The sequence below is a fragment of the Heterodontus francisci genome, chromosome 3, assembly GCF_036365525.1.
Source record: "Heterodontus francisci isolate sHetFra1 chromosome 3, sHetFra1.hap1, whole genome shotgun sequence".
Taxonomy (NCBI): domain Eukaryota; kingdom Metazoa; phylum Chordata; class Chondrichthyes; order Heterodontiformes; family Heterodontidae; genus Heterodontus; species Heterodontus francisci.
In genome coordinates, this window is record NC_090373.1 from 200792629 (window position 1) to 200812376 (window position 19748).

Below are 19748 nucleotides of genomic sequence, written 5' to 3' on the forward strand. Positions count from 1 at the left end.
GTATCTTGCCTCTGCCATCCTGTGGGGACTGCCTAGGTGGGGTGGGGGGTCCAGAGTCACTGCAACACGGGTCCCAGTTGTGAAGAAATAACAGCAAATGAGTGCAAGGAAGCAATTCAAAGCAGGGCTGGCAGGCCTTTGAATAAGGTGTTAGCACCTGTTCTGGAGCCATCTGACACTGCATTCAGCATGCCGCATGCTGCCCCCGCCCGGGATTGGCCAGGCCCCGTGCCTCCATTCGGCAGAGTGGCTGCCTGCTGCATGATCGCGGTGGGCTGGCTGCCCACGTGGCTTACAGGAACTGCGCACACGTGATGGGCTCACTAAATTCAGCCCATCATGTGTACATTAATGGGAATAACTTCATGAGGCCATAGAAAGTTGATTTCTGCAGACTTTATTGCACATTATAAAATTACTCCTGGCATGAAGTGGCTGCTGTATGTTTTAATTCTGACTTTATAGCTTAGAATGTCTTTGAAGAAACAGACACCAATGTTTCACCTTCACAAAAAGTTACTAAGAATTTCCTCATGGCTTCTCCTGCTCTGACGGCATAGCTTTGAAAGAAATTTGATGAAAACTCCATTTACACATGTCAACTGGGTTTTTTAAAAACTCCATCAAAGCAGGAGAATCCCCAAGAAAATTACTGGAGCAATATAGTCCAACAAAAATTGCTGACGAGCTACAGGTATGGTTACAACACTGGTTTAGCCATAGCATTAATTTTAGTAGAAAACACCTTACAAAATACTTTTCATCTTAACATTTTACAAAAATTGCCCAGGTATGCCCTGTGCACAAAAGCAGGACTAATCCAACCCAGCCAATTATAATTCTATTAGCCGATGCTCACTCATCAGCAGAGTGATGAAAGCAGTCATCAATAGTGCTATCACTTACTCAACAATAACCTGCTAAGTTTGGGTTCTGCCATGATCACTTAACTCCAGACTCATTGCAACCTTGGTTCAAAAGAGCTGATTTCTCAAGGTGAGATGAGAGTAATTGCTCTTGACATCAAGGCAGCATTGGACTGAATGTGGAACCAAGGAGTCCTTCTAAAGGTCAACAGGGATCAGGGTTAAAAAAACTGTCCAGTGCCTGGAGTCATACCTAGCATGAAGCAAGCTGGTTGTGGTTGTTGGAAGCCAATCAGCTCAGCCCTAGGTCAGCGCTGCAGGTGTTTTTTTTTAAATTAATTCATGGGATGTGGGCATCACTGGCAAGGACAGCATTTATAACCCATCCCTAATTGCCCTTGAGAAGGTGGTGGTGAGCCACCTTCTTGAACCGCTGCAGTTCATGTGAGGTAGGTACACCCACAGTGCTGTTAGGAAGGGAGTTCCAGGATTTTGACCCAGTGACAGTGAAGGAACGGTGATATAGTTCCAAGTCAGGATGGTGTGTGGATTGGAGGGGAACTTGCAGGAGGTGGTGCTCCCACGCAACTGCTGCCCTTCTAGGTAGTAGCGGTCACGGGTTTGGAAGGTGCTGTCTAAGGAGCCTTGGTGCATTGCTGCAGTGCATCTTGTAGATGTTACACACTGCTCCCACTGTGCGTCGGTGGTGGAGGGAGTGAATGTTCCTGATGGGGTACCAATCAAATGGGCTGTTTTGTCCTGGATGAAGTTGAGCTTCTTGAGTGTAGCTGCACCCATCCAGACAAGTGGAGAGTATTCCATCACATTCCTGACTTGTGCCTTGTCGATGGTGGACAGGCTTTGGGGAGTCAGGAAGTGAATTACTCACCATAGGATTCCTAGCCTCTGACCTGCTCTTGTAGCCACTGTATTTATATGGCTCCTCCAGTTCCGTTTCTGGTCAATGGTAACCCCCAGGATGTTGATAGTGGGGGATTTAGCGATCATAATGCCATTGAATGTCAAGGGGAGATGGTGAGATTCACCCTTGTTGGAGATGGTCATTGCCTGGCACTTGAGTGACACGAATGTTACTTGCCACTTATCAGCCCAAGCCTGGATATTGTCCAGGTCTTGCTGCATTTCTACACAGACTGCTTCAGTATCTGAGGAGTTGCGAATGGTGCTGAACATTGTGCAATCATCAGCGAACATCCCCACTTCTGACCTTATGATGGAAGGAAGGTCATTGATGAAGCAGCTGAAGATGGTTGGGCCTAGGACACTACCCGGAGGGACTCCTACAGTGATGTCCTGGAGCTGAGATGATTGATGATGCCAGTGTTGTAGCTGTACTGAAACAGCTTTGCTAGGAGCGCAGCAAGTTCTGGAGCACAAATCTTCAATACTATTGCTGGAATGTTGTTGGGGCCTATAGGCTTTACAGTATCCAGTGCCTTCAATCGTTTCTTGATATCACGTGGAGTGAATTGAATTGGCTGAAGACTGGCATCTGTGATGCTGGGGACTTCAGGAGGAAGTCGAGATGGATCATCCATTTGGAACTTCTGGCTGAAGATTGTTGCAAATGCTTCAGCCTTATCTTTTGCACTGATGTGTAGGGCTCCCCCATCATTGAGAATGGGGATATTTATGGCGCCTCCTCCTTCTGTCAGTTGTTTAATTGTCCACCACCATTCACAACTGGATGTGGCAGGACTGCAGAGCTTAGATCTGATCCATTGGTTCTGGGATCGCTTCACTCTGTCTATCGGATACTGCTTACGCTGTTTGGCATGCAAGTTTTCCTGGGCTGTAACTTCATTTTGAGGGATGCCTGGTGCTGCTCCTGACATGAACTCTTCATTGAAGCAAGGTTGATCCCGTGCCTTGATGGTAATGGTAAAGTGGGGGATATGCCGGGCCATGAGGTTACAGATTGTGTTTGAGTACAATTCTGCTGCTGATGATGGCCCACAGCGCCTCATGGATGCCCAGTTTTGCATTGCTAGATCTGTTCGAAATCTATCCCTTTTAGCACGGTGGTAGTTCCACACAACATGATGCAGGGTATCCTCAATGTGAAGGCGGGACTTCGTTTCCACAAGGACTGTGTGGTGGTCACTCCTACCAATACTGTCATGGACAGATGCATCTGCGGCAGGCAGACTGGTGAGGACAAGGTCAAGTATGTTTTCCCTCTTGTTGGTTCCCTCACCACCTGCCGCAGACCCAGTCCAGCAGCTATGTCCTTTAGGACTCGGCCAGCTCGGTCAGTAGTGGTGCTACCGAGCCACTCTTGGTGATGGATATTGAAGTCCCCCACCCAGAGTACATTCTATGCCCTTGCCACCCTCAGTGCTTCCTCCAAGTGGTGTTCAACATGGAGGAGTAAAGATTCATCAGCTGAGGGAGGGCGGTAGGTGGTAATCAGCAGGAGGTTTCCTTGCCCATGTTTGACCTGATGCCATGAGACTTCATGGGATCTGGAGTCGTTGTTGAGGATTCCCAGGGCAATTCCATCCCGACTGTATACCACTGTGGCTGCCACCCCTGTTGGGTCTGTCCTGCCGCTGGGACAGGGCATACCCGGGGATGGTGTTGGCAGTGTCTGGAACATTGTCTGTAAGGTATGATTCCGTGAGTATGACTATGTCAGGCCGCTGCTTGACTAGTCTGCGGGACAGCTCTCCCAATTTTGGCACAAGCCCCCAGATGTCAGTAAGGAGCACTTTGCAGGGTCGACAGGACTGGATTTGCCGTTGTCGTTTCCGGTGCCTAGGTCGATGCTGGGTGGTCCGTCCAGTTTCATTCCTTATTGATTTTGTAGCAATTTTAATACAACTGACTAGCGTGTTAGGCTATTTCAGAGGCCATTTAAGAGTCAACCACATCGCTGTGGGTCTGGTGTCACATGTAGGCCAGACCAGGTAAGGACAGCAGATTTCCTTCTCTAAAGAACATTAGTGAACCAAATGGGTTTTTACGACAATCAACAATGGTTTCTAGCTTTTTTTAAAATTCCAGAATTATAAACTGAATTCAAATTCCACCATCTGCTGTGGTGGGATTCAAACCCATGTCCCCAGAGCCCTACCCTGGGTTTCTGGGTCACTAGTCCAGAGGCAGGGCACTACCCTCAATGCTCTAGGCCCAAACATCTTTAGCTGCTTCATCACTGGCCTTCTCTTCATCATAAGATCAGAAATGGGGTTGCTCCGTGATGATTGTACAGTGTTCGGTCCCGTTCACAATTCCTCACAAAATGATGCTCACATACAGAAAAACCAGACTTAGGCATTCACATCGCTAAACTGCCAAGTACTGACCGTCTCATAGAATTATGCATCAAAAAAGATGGCCATTTGGCCCATTGTGTCTGTGCTGGCTCTTTAAAAGAGATATCCAATTAGTCCTACTCCCCTGCTTTTCCCTTTCGCCCTGCAAATTTATTATTTTTCCTTTTTGAGAGTTAGGATTGAATTTGCCTCTGCTAATTTTTCAGGCAGTGCATTTTAGGTCATAGCAATTCACTGTGTAAAACAATTTCTCCTAATTTCCCCATGGATTTCTTTGCCTCATTAATTACCCTCCTGCAGCGAAAACACTTTCTCCCTATCTACCCTATCAAAAACCCTCAGAGTTTTGAACACCTCTATTAAATCTCCTTTTAACCTTTTCCAAGAAGAGGGAGCTTAACTGCCTCCCTGACATTTAACAGAATTATCATCATTGAATCCCCCACCATCAACATCCAAGAGGTGACCATTGACCAGACACTTAACTAGACTAGGTAAATAAATGCTATGTTTCCTACAGCAAGTAAGAAGTATTTTACACAAGTGACCTTCTGACTCCCTACACCTACAAGGCACAACTCTCTACTTGGGTGCAACCGCAACAACACTAAAGAAGCTCAATATCATCCAGGAAAAAGCTAGTGCCACTCAACCAACCAGCCCAGACTTCTCAACAACAGAGAAGCTCACCCATAGTTGTTCAGAATTAGCATTCTCAGTAATTGTGGAGCTATGTGCTAATGATTAAAAAAAACAAAATAAGAATACATATACATGTTAAACAAACCTTCTTGGGGAACCTAAATGCATTTAATTGGCAGGGTCATTTACATCCCAGAACAAAATCTAGAGTATTTACACATCATGGTGGGTAACTTTTCTTTCCAACTGAGATGGCACAATGCTACACGTTCAAAAGCTGGCTCCATAAATGTGTCCATGGAAATGTACTTACCCATTTGCATGTGCTCTGCTAGGTCATTGATGTTTACATGTTTCTCTGTGTAAACAGATTTGTAGCTGTTTATAAAGGCAAGGTAAGATTTAGGGGTTATATGCGTTCTTCGTCGATATCTGAAAAGTAGGATCAGAAATTATTTCTATTACTTTAGTGATATTTGTAACATATTTCAGCAATAATAAAACATTTGTGAGCAATACTGTATATCCTAAACCACACTTACATATTACTTGCTGTCCATATTCTTAATTGCCTATCATTTATATCTGTTTTTGCTGGGAAATATTTTCAACAAAATCATAACCACTTGAATACAAAAGTTAGTGCAAACCACCAGTTAGTATTCCCTCTGCAGTAAGCTAGTCTTGATATTCCTCTTTGATGTTACTGCTTCCAAAAGTATCCAACATTCCAGCAGCCTTTTAAATTACTTTTTGTACCTGCTCAGTGGCTTTTAATGATTTCTGAACTTGGGCCCTAACTTTCTCTGCTCCTCCACAGTTCCTAGCTTCCTGCTATTTAGAAAATACTTTGAATTATATTTCTTCGTTCCAAAGTGGATGACCTCACATTTTCCCACATTGAACCCTATCATTTTTCTCCACTCAGTTAATCAATGTTCTTTTGCAACTTTCTGCTCCCATGTTCATGATGTCCTGTGCCACCTATCTTGGTGCCATAAGCAAACTTGGAATGTATAACTCTCTATTACTTTATCTGAGTAATTTAGAAATATAGTGACAAGTTGAGGTCTCAGTACAGATCCCTGGGGGGTACCAAGTAGAGTACATACCCATTATTCCTACTCTCTGTCTTCTACCTCCTATCCAATTCCCTGCCCATGCCAATACGTTGCCTCCAATTCCATGTGCTCCCATTTTTGTTAGCAGTCTTTTATGTGAAACCTTATAGAATGCATTTGAAGTCCATATAAATAACATTCATATGCCATGTTAGTTACCTCCACAAAAAATTCAAATCGGTTCGTTAGACACAACTTAGCCCTTATATTCATGCTGGTTTTCTCTAATTGGTTCATGTTTGTTTAAGTATTCAGTAACTCTGTCCCTAATAACAGATGCTAGTAACTTCCCCATAACAGATGTTAGACTAATAGGCCTATAATTTCCTGTTTAATTCTCTTACCCATTTTAAACAGTGGAGTGACATTGGCAATTTTCCAATCTAAGGGGATAATTCCCGTATTGAGAGACTTCTAGAAAATTATGACTACAGTGTCTACAAGGTCCTCATGTTCTACTTTTATGATAGAGGAATGGAAACCATCAGGGCCTGGAAACGTATCTATCTTTAATCACATTATTTTCTCCATTACCATTTATTAACTATTATTAAATCCAGTAAATTGCTCCACATGATTTTTTTTTTCTTTTCCTTTTGGCTCTTGTACTTTATCCTCATCCTCTACTGTGAAGACCAATACAAATATATAATATATCATCACTTATTTTACATCACATAGCATATTATACAAATACATTACACTGCTTCCCCTTTCAAAAGAATTTTTGTCTACAAAGAACTATATTTACAAATCAAGTTTGATAACTGGTTTATGAAGACTTTCTGATCTCCTTACAGGTTTTGGTGTAGAATCAGATTTGGACTGCTTGGTTTAGGTTCAGAACTTAGAGAAGATCTTGTTCCTTTCTTAAACTGAACTAATTCCAACTCTGACATGTGCTCATGAACAAGCCGATTGAGCTCATGTTTTGGTTCATCCCTTGCTGGGATCATGTGAGCTGGATGGACATTTTTAAATGGTCAGGGTGACAATGACCATGATTGCAAAGGAGTTTTATGTGGCTTATTTCTACAGTTTTGGCAGATAGTGACCACAGACCTGAAACGTTAACTTTGTTTTTCTCTCCATATATGCTGCCTGACCTGCTGAGTATTTCCAGAATTTTCTGTTTTTGTTTCAGATTTCCAGCATCTGAAGTATTTTACCTTTGCCCATTAATTTTGGTTTGTTGACATATTTCACTACAACAATGGGTAACTTGAAGGACTTGCCCTTATATTGGACTTCATTTGTCCACACATTTTGAACAGCTAACCAGAGTAGGTTTTCTACTAAACTGTGCTGTCAGTTAGAAGTACATCACTGAATTTGCTCTCATATGTATCTCTACTCATAATCGAGCAAACTGCAGCCATATTAATGTGCATGTTGATGTACTTTTGATTTACCAACACCTTTGTACAAAAGTCTGTCATTTGAGTGATTACGAGTGGCATAAATGCTGTACAGCCGAGCTTCTCTCCACTTAGGCATTCTAGATTCACTTCAAAATTGTGAATACTACCCTTATAACATTATTATTTTCCATTACCACGAGAATGAGTTCCTGCTTTAGTTTTCACTTGGCAAACAATTGCAATATAACCTTTCTTTTGGCAATTAAAGCATTTGGCATTTCTGTATCGATGTGCCTGTGCTGTGTGATTGCCTTTACAGTGATAACAAGACACTGAACTGCTATCACCAGTACTCTTCTGACAAGGTCTCTCCACTTTAGGCTTGGCGTTAGCATTCTGACAGTGGACAGAAGCTGTATTCGTCACTGGCATAGGGCAAAATTCCCAAGCATTCCTTGATGCCATCTCTATAGAAACAGCAATCTTACATGCTAGCTCAAATGTAACATTTTGTGTGTTTAGTAATTGCGATTGGATTCTTTCATCCACCAATCCAAATATGTCTCATAATTCACAAATAAAAATTTGCCTAAGTTGCAATGTACTGATAAATTCTTCTGTGCCACAGTGTACTCACCAACCATTTCACTACTTTTCTGATTTCTGGTCCAAATTTGTAGCTTTCCGCTATCTCTAGTGGCTTGGGACTGAAATGTTCCTCCAACTTGGGGATGATTGATTGTTTTGAATGGCACAAAATGTACTCTGGGTGGGGGATTTCAACGTCCATCACCAAGAGTGGCTCGGTAGCACCACTACTGATCGAGCTGGCTGAGTCCTAAAGGACATAGCTGCTAGACTGGGTCTGCGGCAGGTGGTGGGGGAACCAACAAGAGGGAAAAACCTATTGACCTCGTCCTCACCAATCTACCTGTTGCAGGTGCATCTGTCCATGTCAGTATTGGTATGAGTGACCACCGCACAGTCCTTGTGGAGACGAAGTCCCGTCTTCACACTGAGGGTACCCAGGATCGTGTTGTGTGGCACTACCACCGTGCTAAATGGGATAGATTTCAAACAGATATAGCAACTCAAAACAGGGCATCCATGAGACGCTATGGGCCATCAGCAGCAGCAGAATTGTACTCAAGCACAATCTGTAACCTCATAGTCCAGCATATCCCCCACTCTACCAATACTATCAAGCCGGGGGACCAACCCTGTTTCAACAAAGAGTGTTGACGAGCATTCCAGGAGCAGCACCATGCATACCTAAAAATGAGGTATCAGCCTGGTGAAGCTACAACACAGGACTACTTGCATGTCAACATCCTGGGGGTCACCATTGACCAGAAACTGAACTTGACCAGCCACATAAATGCTGTGGCTACAAGGCAGGTCAGAGGCTGGGAATTCTGTGCCAAGTGACTCACTTTGTGTCTCTCCAATGTCTGTCTACCATCTACAAGCACAAGTCAGGATTGTGATGGAATAGTCTCCAATAACACTCAAGAAGCTCGACATCATCCAGGGCAAAGCAGCCCACTTGATTGGCACCCCATCCATCACCTTCAACATTCACTCCCTCCACCACCGATGCACAGTGGCATATGCAAGATGCACTGCAGCAACTCATCAAGACTCCTTCCACAGCACCTTCTAAACCCACATCTCTACCACCTAGAAGGACAAGGGCAGCAGACGCAAGGGAACACCACCACTGTAGACCGAGTAAAACACATATAGTAAAAACACATAAGAACTTAGTTGAAACAAAGGGGCTAGTCACACAACAATGAACAGTGTGTTAAAGCATAGGGGGGCTGGGTAGAAAGGGGCCACAGCACACAGATGGCCGAGGAATTGTAGACAGTATGGAAAAGACATATTGATGATCCCAGACACTGTCCTTGCACGTAGTTGATAAAGGAGTCGTCATGGGCACCAGATATGATTAGACTTATAGTAGACAACGGGAAATTGTAAAGTGTTGAGCAAGTTCTCACTGAGCCAAATAAGGAATTATCATTATGTCATTATACCAGACCCCTATGAGTAAGAGGGGAGGATCTTGGAAACAAGAGTTAACCCCTGACTGAAACTGGGGAAGGTAAGAGAACCCTAGAGAAGAAGACTCGAGAAGATACCCCTGAGCCAAGGGCTCAGAGAGCAGCTGCAAGTGCGAGACTGATCACCTCGTGCCTTGACAGGTAGTATACTGTGCATGTAGTGAGAGCTTGTACTTGATGATTTAGTGTGTGAATAAAATATTGATATACCTTTCACCAATCAGCTTCCGTGGATTCTTTATGAGTAGGTACCTATTAGGCACAACACCAACTGCAATTGCCCTCCAAGTCACACACCATCCTGACTTGGACCTATATTGCCATTCCTTCACTGTTGCTGGGTTAAAATCCTGGAACTCCCTTCCTAGGAACACTTTGAGTGTACCTGCACCACATGGACTGCAGTGATTCAAGAAGGCGGCTCATCACCAATTTCTCAAGGGCAATTAGGGATGGGCAATAAATGCTGGCTTAGCCAGCGATGCCCATATCCCCAGAACAAATTTGAAAAAAAATTGCCTTGTTGGGAGCAAGAAGGTTTTTTAGTATGCCATACACTTCCAGGACAATTTCTGTTAGCAAAATTGTTTTCTTGCACTCAAGAATTGCCTTATTCTGAGTCTTGACTTCCTCACCATCACCTTTGAGTTCAAAAATGTTGCTCTGAAAAACATGTCCATTCCATCAATAAGCAAACTGAATGGTTCTCGAGCCCTCTCATACATTCCCTGCCTTCCAATGTATCCCATGGGCGCAGCCATATTGTTCTGTTTGCAAATTCATAGTAACTCAGTAAACACTTTATTGCGGTTTTCCATAACACTGATAGCTAAAATCATTCCAGTCGGTGGTTGAAAATATTCTCTTACCCAAATGACCACTTTGAAACTGATGTGTACTGGGACCCTGCAGCATCCCAGTCAACTGAGGAGACAGCCTGAGGTTCAAGCTTCACACCAGCCAAAATATCCACCATCTGAGCAGGTAGGTCATCAGAAGTTGGCTAAACTTGTTCACTGCAGTTTCTGCTGCTGTTTGCTGCCTACATTGACAGACTTTGATGCCACCCTCGCTGTCATTTCCTGTGATATATTTGGGTGGCACTGACAGATAAGATGGAGAAGCATGGCCAGATCAAGGAAGTGTTTATTTATATCATGACATCATCGAGTCATTACATCATGACATTATTAGTATATTATACAAACACATTACACTAGCTATTTAACCATGTCAGGCATATCACCCAAACAGATTGCATGATTCTCACTGACACATTTTCCTATCTCTTGCAAGACCAGGTGGCATACAACTGTAAACAACTGGAAGCATCGATGGTGACAGTATAATCATGCCTAATCTTTCTCACATCCCACATCCTCCTCATCCACAATCTCTTCTAATTTACAAGCTTTATATGGTCTAAGCATGAACCTCTTGCTTTGCCACCCTCCCCCTCACCTCAAACCTACTCTTGTGCCATTCTCCTTTCAGATAATGCAGTATATTGTTCATTTGTTGTACATTGATATGTACTGTATTGTTCATTTGAGGCCACTGAAATGTGCTTGGTGCAGCATGCGCAATGTGCCACAACAGGGAGTTGATAATAATGGTTCAGCTTACAGCAGCACTCCAGAAGGTAGTGCCGTGTGTTTCTTCCAGAAATTTACAATAACAGATCGACAATGTGAGATCTTACAATGGCTACAAGGTCAGAATCTGCATTTACTTTATAACCAGGTATAATACGCTTTTCTTTCAGTCGTGAACTCCAGGTAATGCAGATTGTCAAATATGGACAATGTTGGGGTTTGTGCACAGCAGGCCTTGTATCTTTGTGCAGTAAATACAGGATATTCTGCTCATATATCAATGCAAGGGTAGCTAAACCTTTGATAAGAACTTATTGCAGAATTGTAGCACCCCACAAAATGTGCATTTGTTTCTTCCACCTACCATTATTACTTTTGACGGCCTCTGTGTGATTGTATCTGCGGAACGCTACCCTGGATCCTTGATCACATACTATCACTGCACTGATGATCAAGATGGCAACAGCTATGCCCAATCTATCACATTTTGATGTGCACTCTGAGCCCTCACCTGTGTTCCCTCGTTGTCAGAAGTGGCTGTGATGATTCAAGGATGCAATGGTGGGTTTTGGAATCATCGATGATAAGAGAAAAAGGGTCTTATTTCTCCACTATGGAGTAAAGAATTGGAAAATATTGTTGAGACACTTATGCCTGTGCAAGACGACTATGACTCAGCAAAAATTGAATTAACAATTTACTTCACACCCAAGAAGAATGCAATATACAAAACAATTATTTTCCGACAAACCAAGCAAGAAGCAAATGAGACAGTTGATCAATATTGCACATGATTGAGACAACTGGCAACTAAAGCGATCTGTACAGCTATTGCTGAAAGCAAGTCGTGGAAGCAGGAGTTGTATAATTTTCTTTGCAATTACAGAGCGACTCCTCACTCAATCACTGGAAAGCCTCCAGCTATGCTCATCTTCTCACATCCTAAGCACATACGTCTTCCTGAGCTACCCAGCAAAGCTAATGATCAGCACATACGCTGAATTACGAAATTCAGAACTACACCGCTAAAGCCAGGAGACAAAGTGTTTGTAAAATGTGGTAGTTATGTTGAAAAACAAACAACCCCATATGACATCCAGCCATTTGTTGTGTCCAACACAACAGGATCACTGATCACTGCTAATCGTGGTTTGCACAAAATGCGTCATTCTGCAAAGTGTTGCTGCACCATCCGCAAGCGTTGTGTCCATCCAAACATTGACACTTCAGATGAAGCACATGAGTTAAATGAGACAACACCTGATGTCACACTCATGAGTGGAAATGTTCACCATACTTAAAGCAAACTGAATTTATGTCTAAACAGAACAATGTAAGCAAACTATTGAAGAAGGGGAGGGATTTAGTGTATTGTTCATTTGATATGTAGTGTATTGTTCATTTGAGGCCACCATGCATGCTTGGTATAGCATGCACAATGTGTCACTAGAGGGAATCGATAATAAGGTTTCAGTTTGCAGCAGCAATACAGGAGATAGTGCCGTGTGTTTCTTCCAGAGATTTACAATGGCAGATCTACAATGTGCGATCTTACATATACCCAGGAACTGCCACCTGGCCAGGCAGTGATGCAGGATCAAGATGTAGAAGAGAAAGAACAGAGTAATGATTGTTGTGTGTTCTTTGAACCTCTGTGTTTGTATCGTCTACACAAAAACTGATCACTCAAGGTGGGATCAGTAATATAATATATTGTGGGTTCTTTATTGATTACTGAGACAGCAGTTACACATGGAGATGGTAACTGTACAGGTGTATTTTCAAGACTGACTAACACTCAGAATCAAATAGTGTATTACCTCATCGTTCTCACATGACTAACATGGTCTTGTAGTCACACCTCTTAAAGTGTACAGACACAACATCTCCCTTTTTCCAAAAGAAAAAGAAGAGGAAGGTATTTACAAATTTAAACATATCCTTTAGGCAAGTAGAAGTTAACTATATAAATGCACAGAAAAGTATCAGGAGATAATACAAAAAGGCAATAAAAAATTGTTAAAACATCAATTGCAAAAATGTAATGGGTGGTTTGATAACTCTTCCAGATTTTGAAGTAGGGTAGCAGTTCTCAGATGCTGGAAAAGATGTTTGCGAATTGGACGTCATAGAAGAAGAATATGTAGACTTTATCCTATTTTCTATGTTTCTATCTAGTCTCCGATCTTGTACGAGTTGCAATGGAGTCTTTCATGGACCTGGGATAATGAACAGCTCTGATTTGACCAGTGTATTGCCAGTAGGTGTACTTACTTCGTGAGAACGTGGTTCAGGTCTGACTTTGGACACTGTGATAGGATTTTGGATGGCGACTTGCTAACAATAGGTCAGAAGATTGGACAGAATATAAAAAAACAGCAAAGAAGGACTAAAAGATTGATAAGGAAGGTAAAATTAGAGTATGAGAGAAAACTAGCTAGAAATATAAACACAGATACTAAGAGTTTCTATAGATATTTAAAAAAGAAAACAGTTAACAAAGTGAGCATTGGTCCTATAAAAAGTGAGTTTGGGGAATTAATAATGGATAATAAGGAGATGACAGATGAATTCTGTCTATGCTATGTCCAGACTGGCCAAGAGAGTGTGGGAAAATGGCGCACTGACACAGAACACAAAAGTCCAAGTGTATCAAGCCTGTGTCCTCAGTACCTTGCTCTACGGCAGCAAGGCCTGGACAACGTACGTCAGCCAAGAGCGACGTCTCAATTCATTCCAACTTCGCTGCCTCTGGAAAATCCTTGGCATCAGGTGGCAGGACCGTATCTCCAACACAGAGGTCCTTGAGGCGGTCAACATCCCCAGCATATACACCCTACTAAGCCAGCAGCGCCTGAGATGGCTTGGCCATGTGAGCCGCATGGAAGATGGCAGGATCCCCAAGGACACATTGTACAGCGAGCTCGTCACTGATACCAGACCCACCGGCCGTCCATGGCTCCACTTTAAAGACGTCAGCAAACGTGACATGAAGTCCTGTGACATTGATCACAAGTCGTGGCAGTCAGTTGCCAGCGATCGCCAGAGCTGGCAGGCAACCATAAAGGCGGGGCTAAAGCGTGGCGAGTCAAAGAGACTTAGCAGTTGGCAGGAAAAAAGACAGAAGCGCAAGGAGAGAGCCAACTGTGTAACAGTCCCGACAACCAATTTTATCTGCAGCACCTGTGGAAGAGTCTGTCATTCTAGAATTGGCCTTTATAGCCACTCCAGGCACTGCTGCACAAACCACTGACCACCTCCAGGCGCTTACCCATTGTCTCTCGAGACAAGGAGGCCAAAGAAGAAGACAGATGAATTGAACAGATATTTTGAGAACAAAGAACAAAGAACAAAGATAATTACAGCACAGGAACAGGCCCTTCGGCCCTCCAAGCCTGCGCCGATCCAGATCCTCTCTCTAAACATGTCGCCTATTTTCTAAGCTTCTGTATCTCTTTTCTTCCTGCCCATTCATGTATCTGTCTAGATACATCTTAAAAGACTCCATCGTGCCCGCATCTACCACCTCCGCTGGCAATGCGTTCCAGGTGCCCACCACCCTCTGCGTAAAGAACTTTCCACGCATATCCCCCCTAAACTTTTCCCCTTTCACTTTTGCTTCGGTCTTCACTATTGAGGATAAAAGTAACATCCCAGTATTAGATGTAAGTCAGGAAATGGAAGGGAGGGAGGAATTCAAAAAAATTACAATCACCAGGGAAATGGTACTGAACAAATTGTTGGAGGTGCGGGCTGATAAGTCCCCGGGTCCTGATGGACTTCATCCGAGGGTGTTAAAAGAAGTGGCTAGTGAGATAGTTGACGTATTAGTTTTAATTTTCCAAAATTCCCTAGATTCGGGGAAGGTTCCATTAGATTGGAAAATAGCGAATGTAACTCCTTTATTCAAAAAGGGAGGGAGACAGAAAGCAGGAAACTACAGGCCACTTAGCTTAACATCTGTCTTAAGGAAAATGTTAGAAGCTATTATTATAGCAGCACATTTAGAGAAATTCAAGGTAATCAGGCAGAGTCAAAATGGTTTTGTAAAAGAGAAATCATGTTTAACCAATTTATTGGAGTTCTTTGAGGGATTTACATGTGCTGTGGATAAAGGGGAACTGGTGGATGCATTGTACTTAGATTTCCAGAAGGTATTTGTTAAGGTGCCACATCAAAGGTTGTTGCAGAAAATAAAAGCTCATAGCGCAGGGGGTAACATATTGGCATGGATAGAAGATTGGTTAGCTAACAGGGAACAGAGAAGGGCATAAATGAGTCATTTTCTGGTTGAAAAGATGTAACGAGTGGTGTGCCACAGGCATCTGTGCTGAGGCCTCAACTTTTACAATTTATATAAATGACTTGGATGAAGGGACCGAAGGTATGCACAAAGATAGGTAGGAAAGTAGTTTGTGAAGAGGACATAAGGAGGCTATAAAGGGATTTAGATAGGTTAAGTGAGTGGGCAAAGATCTGGCAAATGGAGTATAATGTGGGAAAGTGTGAAATTGTCCACTTTGGCAGGAAGAATAAAAAAGAAGCTTTTATTATTATCTAAATGGTGAGAAGTTGCAGAGGGATCTGGGTGTCCTAGTGCATGAATCGCAGAAGGTTAGCATGCAGATAGAGCACGTAATTAGGAAAGCTAATAGAATGTTATTGTTTATTGTGAGGGGAATTGACTACAAAAGTAGGGAAATTATGCTTCGGTTATACAGGGCATTGGTGAGACCACATCTGGAGTACTGTGTACAGCACTGGTCAACTTATTTAAGGAAGGATGTAAATGCGTTGGAGGCAGTACAGAGAAGGTTTACTAGACTGGAATGGGCGGGCTGTCTTACGAGGAAAGATTGGAAAGGCAAGGCTTATATCCACTTGATTTTGGAAGAGTGAGAGGCGACTTGATTGAAACATATAAGATCCTGAGGGGTCTTGACAGGGTGGATGTGGAAAGGATGTTTCCCCTTGTGGGAGAATCTCGAACTAGGGGTTACTGTTTAAAAATAAGGGGTTGCCCATTTAAGACAGAGATGAGGAGAATTTTTTTCTCTCAGAGGGTCGTAAGTCTATGGAATTCTCTTCCTCAAAAGGCAGTGGAAGCAGAATCTTTGAATATTTTTAAGGCAGAGGTAGATGGATTCTTGATAAGCAAGGGGGTGGAAGGTTATCGGGGGTAGATGGAAATGTGGAGTAATCAGTTCAGCCATGAACTTATTGAATGGCGGAGCTCGCTCGAGGGGCCGAGTGGCCTTCTCCTGCCCCTAATTCGTGTGTTCGTATGTAATTTGGGAAGTTCACTCCCAGCATGATTGCCATGTATTTTTTTCATTTTCTTTCCTTGTTCTAGAAGAACATCTCTAACTTCAGGACATACAGATTGGTGAAAACCAGGAAGGTCTGTATGAACCTGACACCCGAACATGGTTTCAGCAGGGGATGGAAGGGTAGACCACAGCAGAATAGCACGGCAATATGTAGATCCTGACATGTCTGCTGGCACTTCAGAATTAATGACTTGACAGTGCAGATCATACATTCCACAAGGCCATTGGAACGTGAGTAGTGGGGTGATGATATAGGTGTGTAATACCCCAATTCTGGCACATGTCACGGAATTGCCCGCCGGGATAATGAGGACCATTACTGGAGATCACCTCCTCTGGTGCTCCAAACAAACTGAAAATAACACTGAGAGTGCTGGCAACTGTGGAGCTCGATGTGTTGTGTTGGCGGTGGATGAGCTCATATTTGGAGAAGTAATCCGCAAGAACAAGGTAGTTGGTGTTGCGAACATGGACGAGATCGGTGGCAATCGGTGGGTCACAGCAACCTCATGGGAGATGAGGAGCTCTCCACACTGGCTTGGCTGCTCAGCCTGACACACTGGACAGGTTTGGACAATGGACACAATGTCATCGTGAAGCCCTGGCAAATAGACAGTGTCCCTGACCAATCACCTGGTGTGTTCAATGCCCATGTGCGACTGGTGAAGTTGCTGGAAGATATCCGCACATAGCAGTGACCAGGACTGGTCTGCCCTTGAAGATGACACCATGCACGATGCCCAGTTCGTCCCTGAAGGCCCAGATGATCCAATGGACTCGGCAACATGCTGAATGGATTCCAGCCAGCCTTGCACAATGGTCTTCCAGAATTCCTGGAAGGTGGGGTCTGCCACTGTTTCTGTTCTCAGCTGGTCACACTTCCACTGTGCGATGTGGACTAGGTTGATGGGCTTCACATCCTCTAACTAGATGTCGACAAAGTCGACTTGGCATTCCAGTCTTCAGCGTTTGCCGACTTGGGCAGCCAGCTCAGTATGTTGGGGGTGTTCAGTTTGCCTGGCTTGTTCACAGTCATAGCCTTGTATCTTTACCAGCAGTTGCTGGAGACGTGGGGGTGCACTCATCAGTGGCTGACGCCAGAACATCTTTAAAGGCTTGTGGTCATTTTCCACCACAAGGCCAAAAAGGTACGTATGGAAATGTGTGATGCTGAAAACAAGGGCCAGAGTATCCCTCTCAATATTTGAATAGTTGGCTTAGGCTTGCGACAAGGCTTTGGACGCAAAGGTGACCAATCACCCCTTGTGAAGTAGGCACCCAAGCCCTTCTGTGAGGCATCTATCTTCAGCGTGGTGATCTCTGCGGGCTCAAGGAACTGCAATACTGAAACACTCTCAGTGATGTCTTCAGTTGGTCAAAGACGTATTGATAGTCTTCGTGCCAGCACAAGGGGGTGTCCTTCTTCAGGAGAACTCTTAGTGGCATCGCCTTTTGAGCAAGCCCCGGGATAAAGTGGGAGAGACTTATTTTCTTCTGGATTCTTCCAAGTCTAATTCCCAAGTGACATAGATACATCATCACTACAGCAGGAGGGGTTACTCTCACTGTCTCAAACATTAACTCTTTCAGGCACTGATACTACACACATACTTCTGGCAGAGTAATTGAATCAATGTGCTTGGAAGCATTGGCGATATGGAATGTCTGTTCTGCTTGCTCATTTGTGCTTATACCCTGATCTTCAGGATCAGTAGTGTTAATGTCATCCAAAACTTTGTGGATGATTTGGTTATGTTGTGATGGAGAATTGCGAAGCTTGTTAGGGCATGGAGCTGTCCTGCGGTTCGTTTGTGTTCATGACTCTTGCCCGCAATATCTGTCCTGGCTTTGTAGCCTTGCTGCTTCCAGTGGCCCCTGACACCGCATGCTTTGCATATGGATCAAATTGCTGAACAGGCTATAGATGAATGTAAAAGCCCGCATCTTGTGCATGGTGACTTGGAGTTGGAAACCTTCTTCAATGCACTGATGGTCTTGTAACACATAAAGATTGAAGGCTTTGTTGACCCGCGATGATGGACTCAAATCTGCGACCATCCTTCAATGAGGTGTCAACCATGTAATATTTGGTAGAGTTCCATCATGTGGAGGCAATCACAAACTCAATGATGTGATCTGCCAGTTTGGTGTCAGTAAAATCACATTCTTGGCCTTTGGCATGACAACGACAGAAAAACTGGTCTATGGATTCGCTAGGCTGTTGTCTGAAAGACATAAATTTGAGGCAGTGTGTACTGAAAAATCGAGCTTGAGGCGTAATTGGAGTAGAGCAAATCTTTGTGGGATCCTTCTGCTCTTCATCATTAAGACTAGATGTGTTGAGACGATATAGACCTTCATTGCCAATAGCTATGTGTATCTTTATTGCTTGTGTCTGTAGATCAGTAATGGCTAAGTCATCAAAACAAATCTTGACTCTCTGCTTGAAAAGAAGAAACTCTCAAAGCAAGTCAGATGCTTTCCAATTAATGGAAGGGAAAGGTGTTGCCATGATTGCAATGACTCTGTGTTGTTGCACCTACAGAAGAAAATAACAGAAAGACTTACAGTACCACTTCTTAACAGTCTAGGTGGAGGTAGATAGATTCTTGTTTGGCAAGGGAATCAAAGATCATTGGGGATAGATGGGAGTGTGGAATTCGAGACAGAAACAGATCAGCTATGATCTCATTGAATAGCAGAGCAGGCTCGAGGGGCCAAATGGCCTATTTCTGCTCCTAATTCGTATGGTCGTATGGTGGGGTGCTGTCTTCTGCAATGGAAAATAAGTAGTTGCAACACCACTAATGGACAGGCTTGGAGGTTGTGGCACCATTGCTGAATTTGCCTGTTTTATGTTTAGCCCTGTTGACATAGGGTGGATTTGGCACAAAGAAAAATTGAAGGCGATTTTGCTTCAAAAAATAGCAATAGTGATCAGTCCTCCTGAAACAACAACAAAGGAATTTCCTTCCTTATGTGTCTTGACTATCAACGCTCCACTGTTTGCCGACAGATCGCAGTGTTTTCCTTGGAGAAGAGAAGGCTGAGAGGAGATTTGACAGAGGTATCCAAAATTATGAGGGGTCTGGACAGAGTAGATAGGGAGAAACTGTTCCCACCTGTGAAAGGATTGAGAACAAGAGTGCACAGATTTATAGCAATTGGTAAAAGAACCAAAAGCGACAAGAGGAAAAGCTTTTTCACACAGCGAGTGGTTAAGGTCTGGAGTGCACTGCCTGAGAATGTGGTGGAGGCAGGTTCAACTGAAGCATTCAAAAGGGAATTAGATGTTATATGAAAAGAAAGAATGTGCAGGGTTACGGGGAGAAGGTGGGGGAGAGGCACTAGCTGAAATGCTCATTAGGATAGCTGGTACAGACATGATGGGCTGAATGGCCTCCTTCTGCGCTGTAACAATTCTGTGATTCTGTGTTACCTCATATCTGTTACATAACTAACATG

At 43.5% G+C, this 19748-nt stretch overlaps 1 protein-coding gene across 1 annotated transcript in view; it reads right to left on the reverse strand.

The window, feature by feature from the left end:
- Positions 1-19748, reverse strand: part of LOC137367179 (dynein axonemal heavy chain 8-like) — a 2062041-nt gene that overhangs the window by 468095 nt on the left and 1574198 nt on the right. The window contains exon 91 of the mRNA XM_068028615.1: positions 5121-5239. Coding sequence (XP_067884716.1) covers positions 5121-5239 — 119 coding nt within the window. The remainder of the gene's footprint in view (positions 1-5120; positions 5240-19748) is intronic.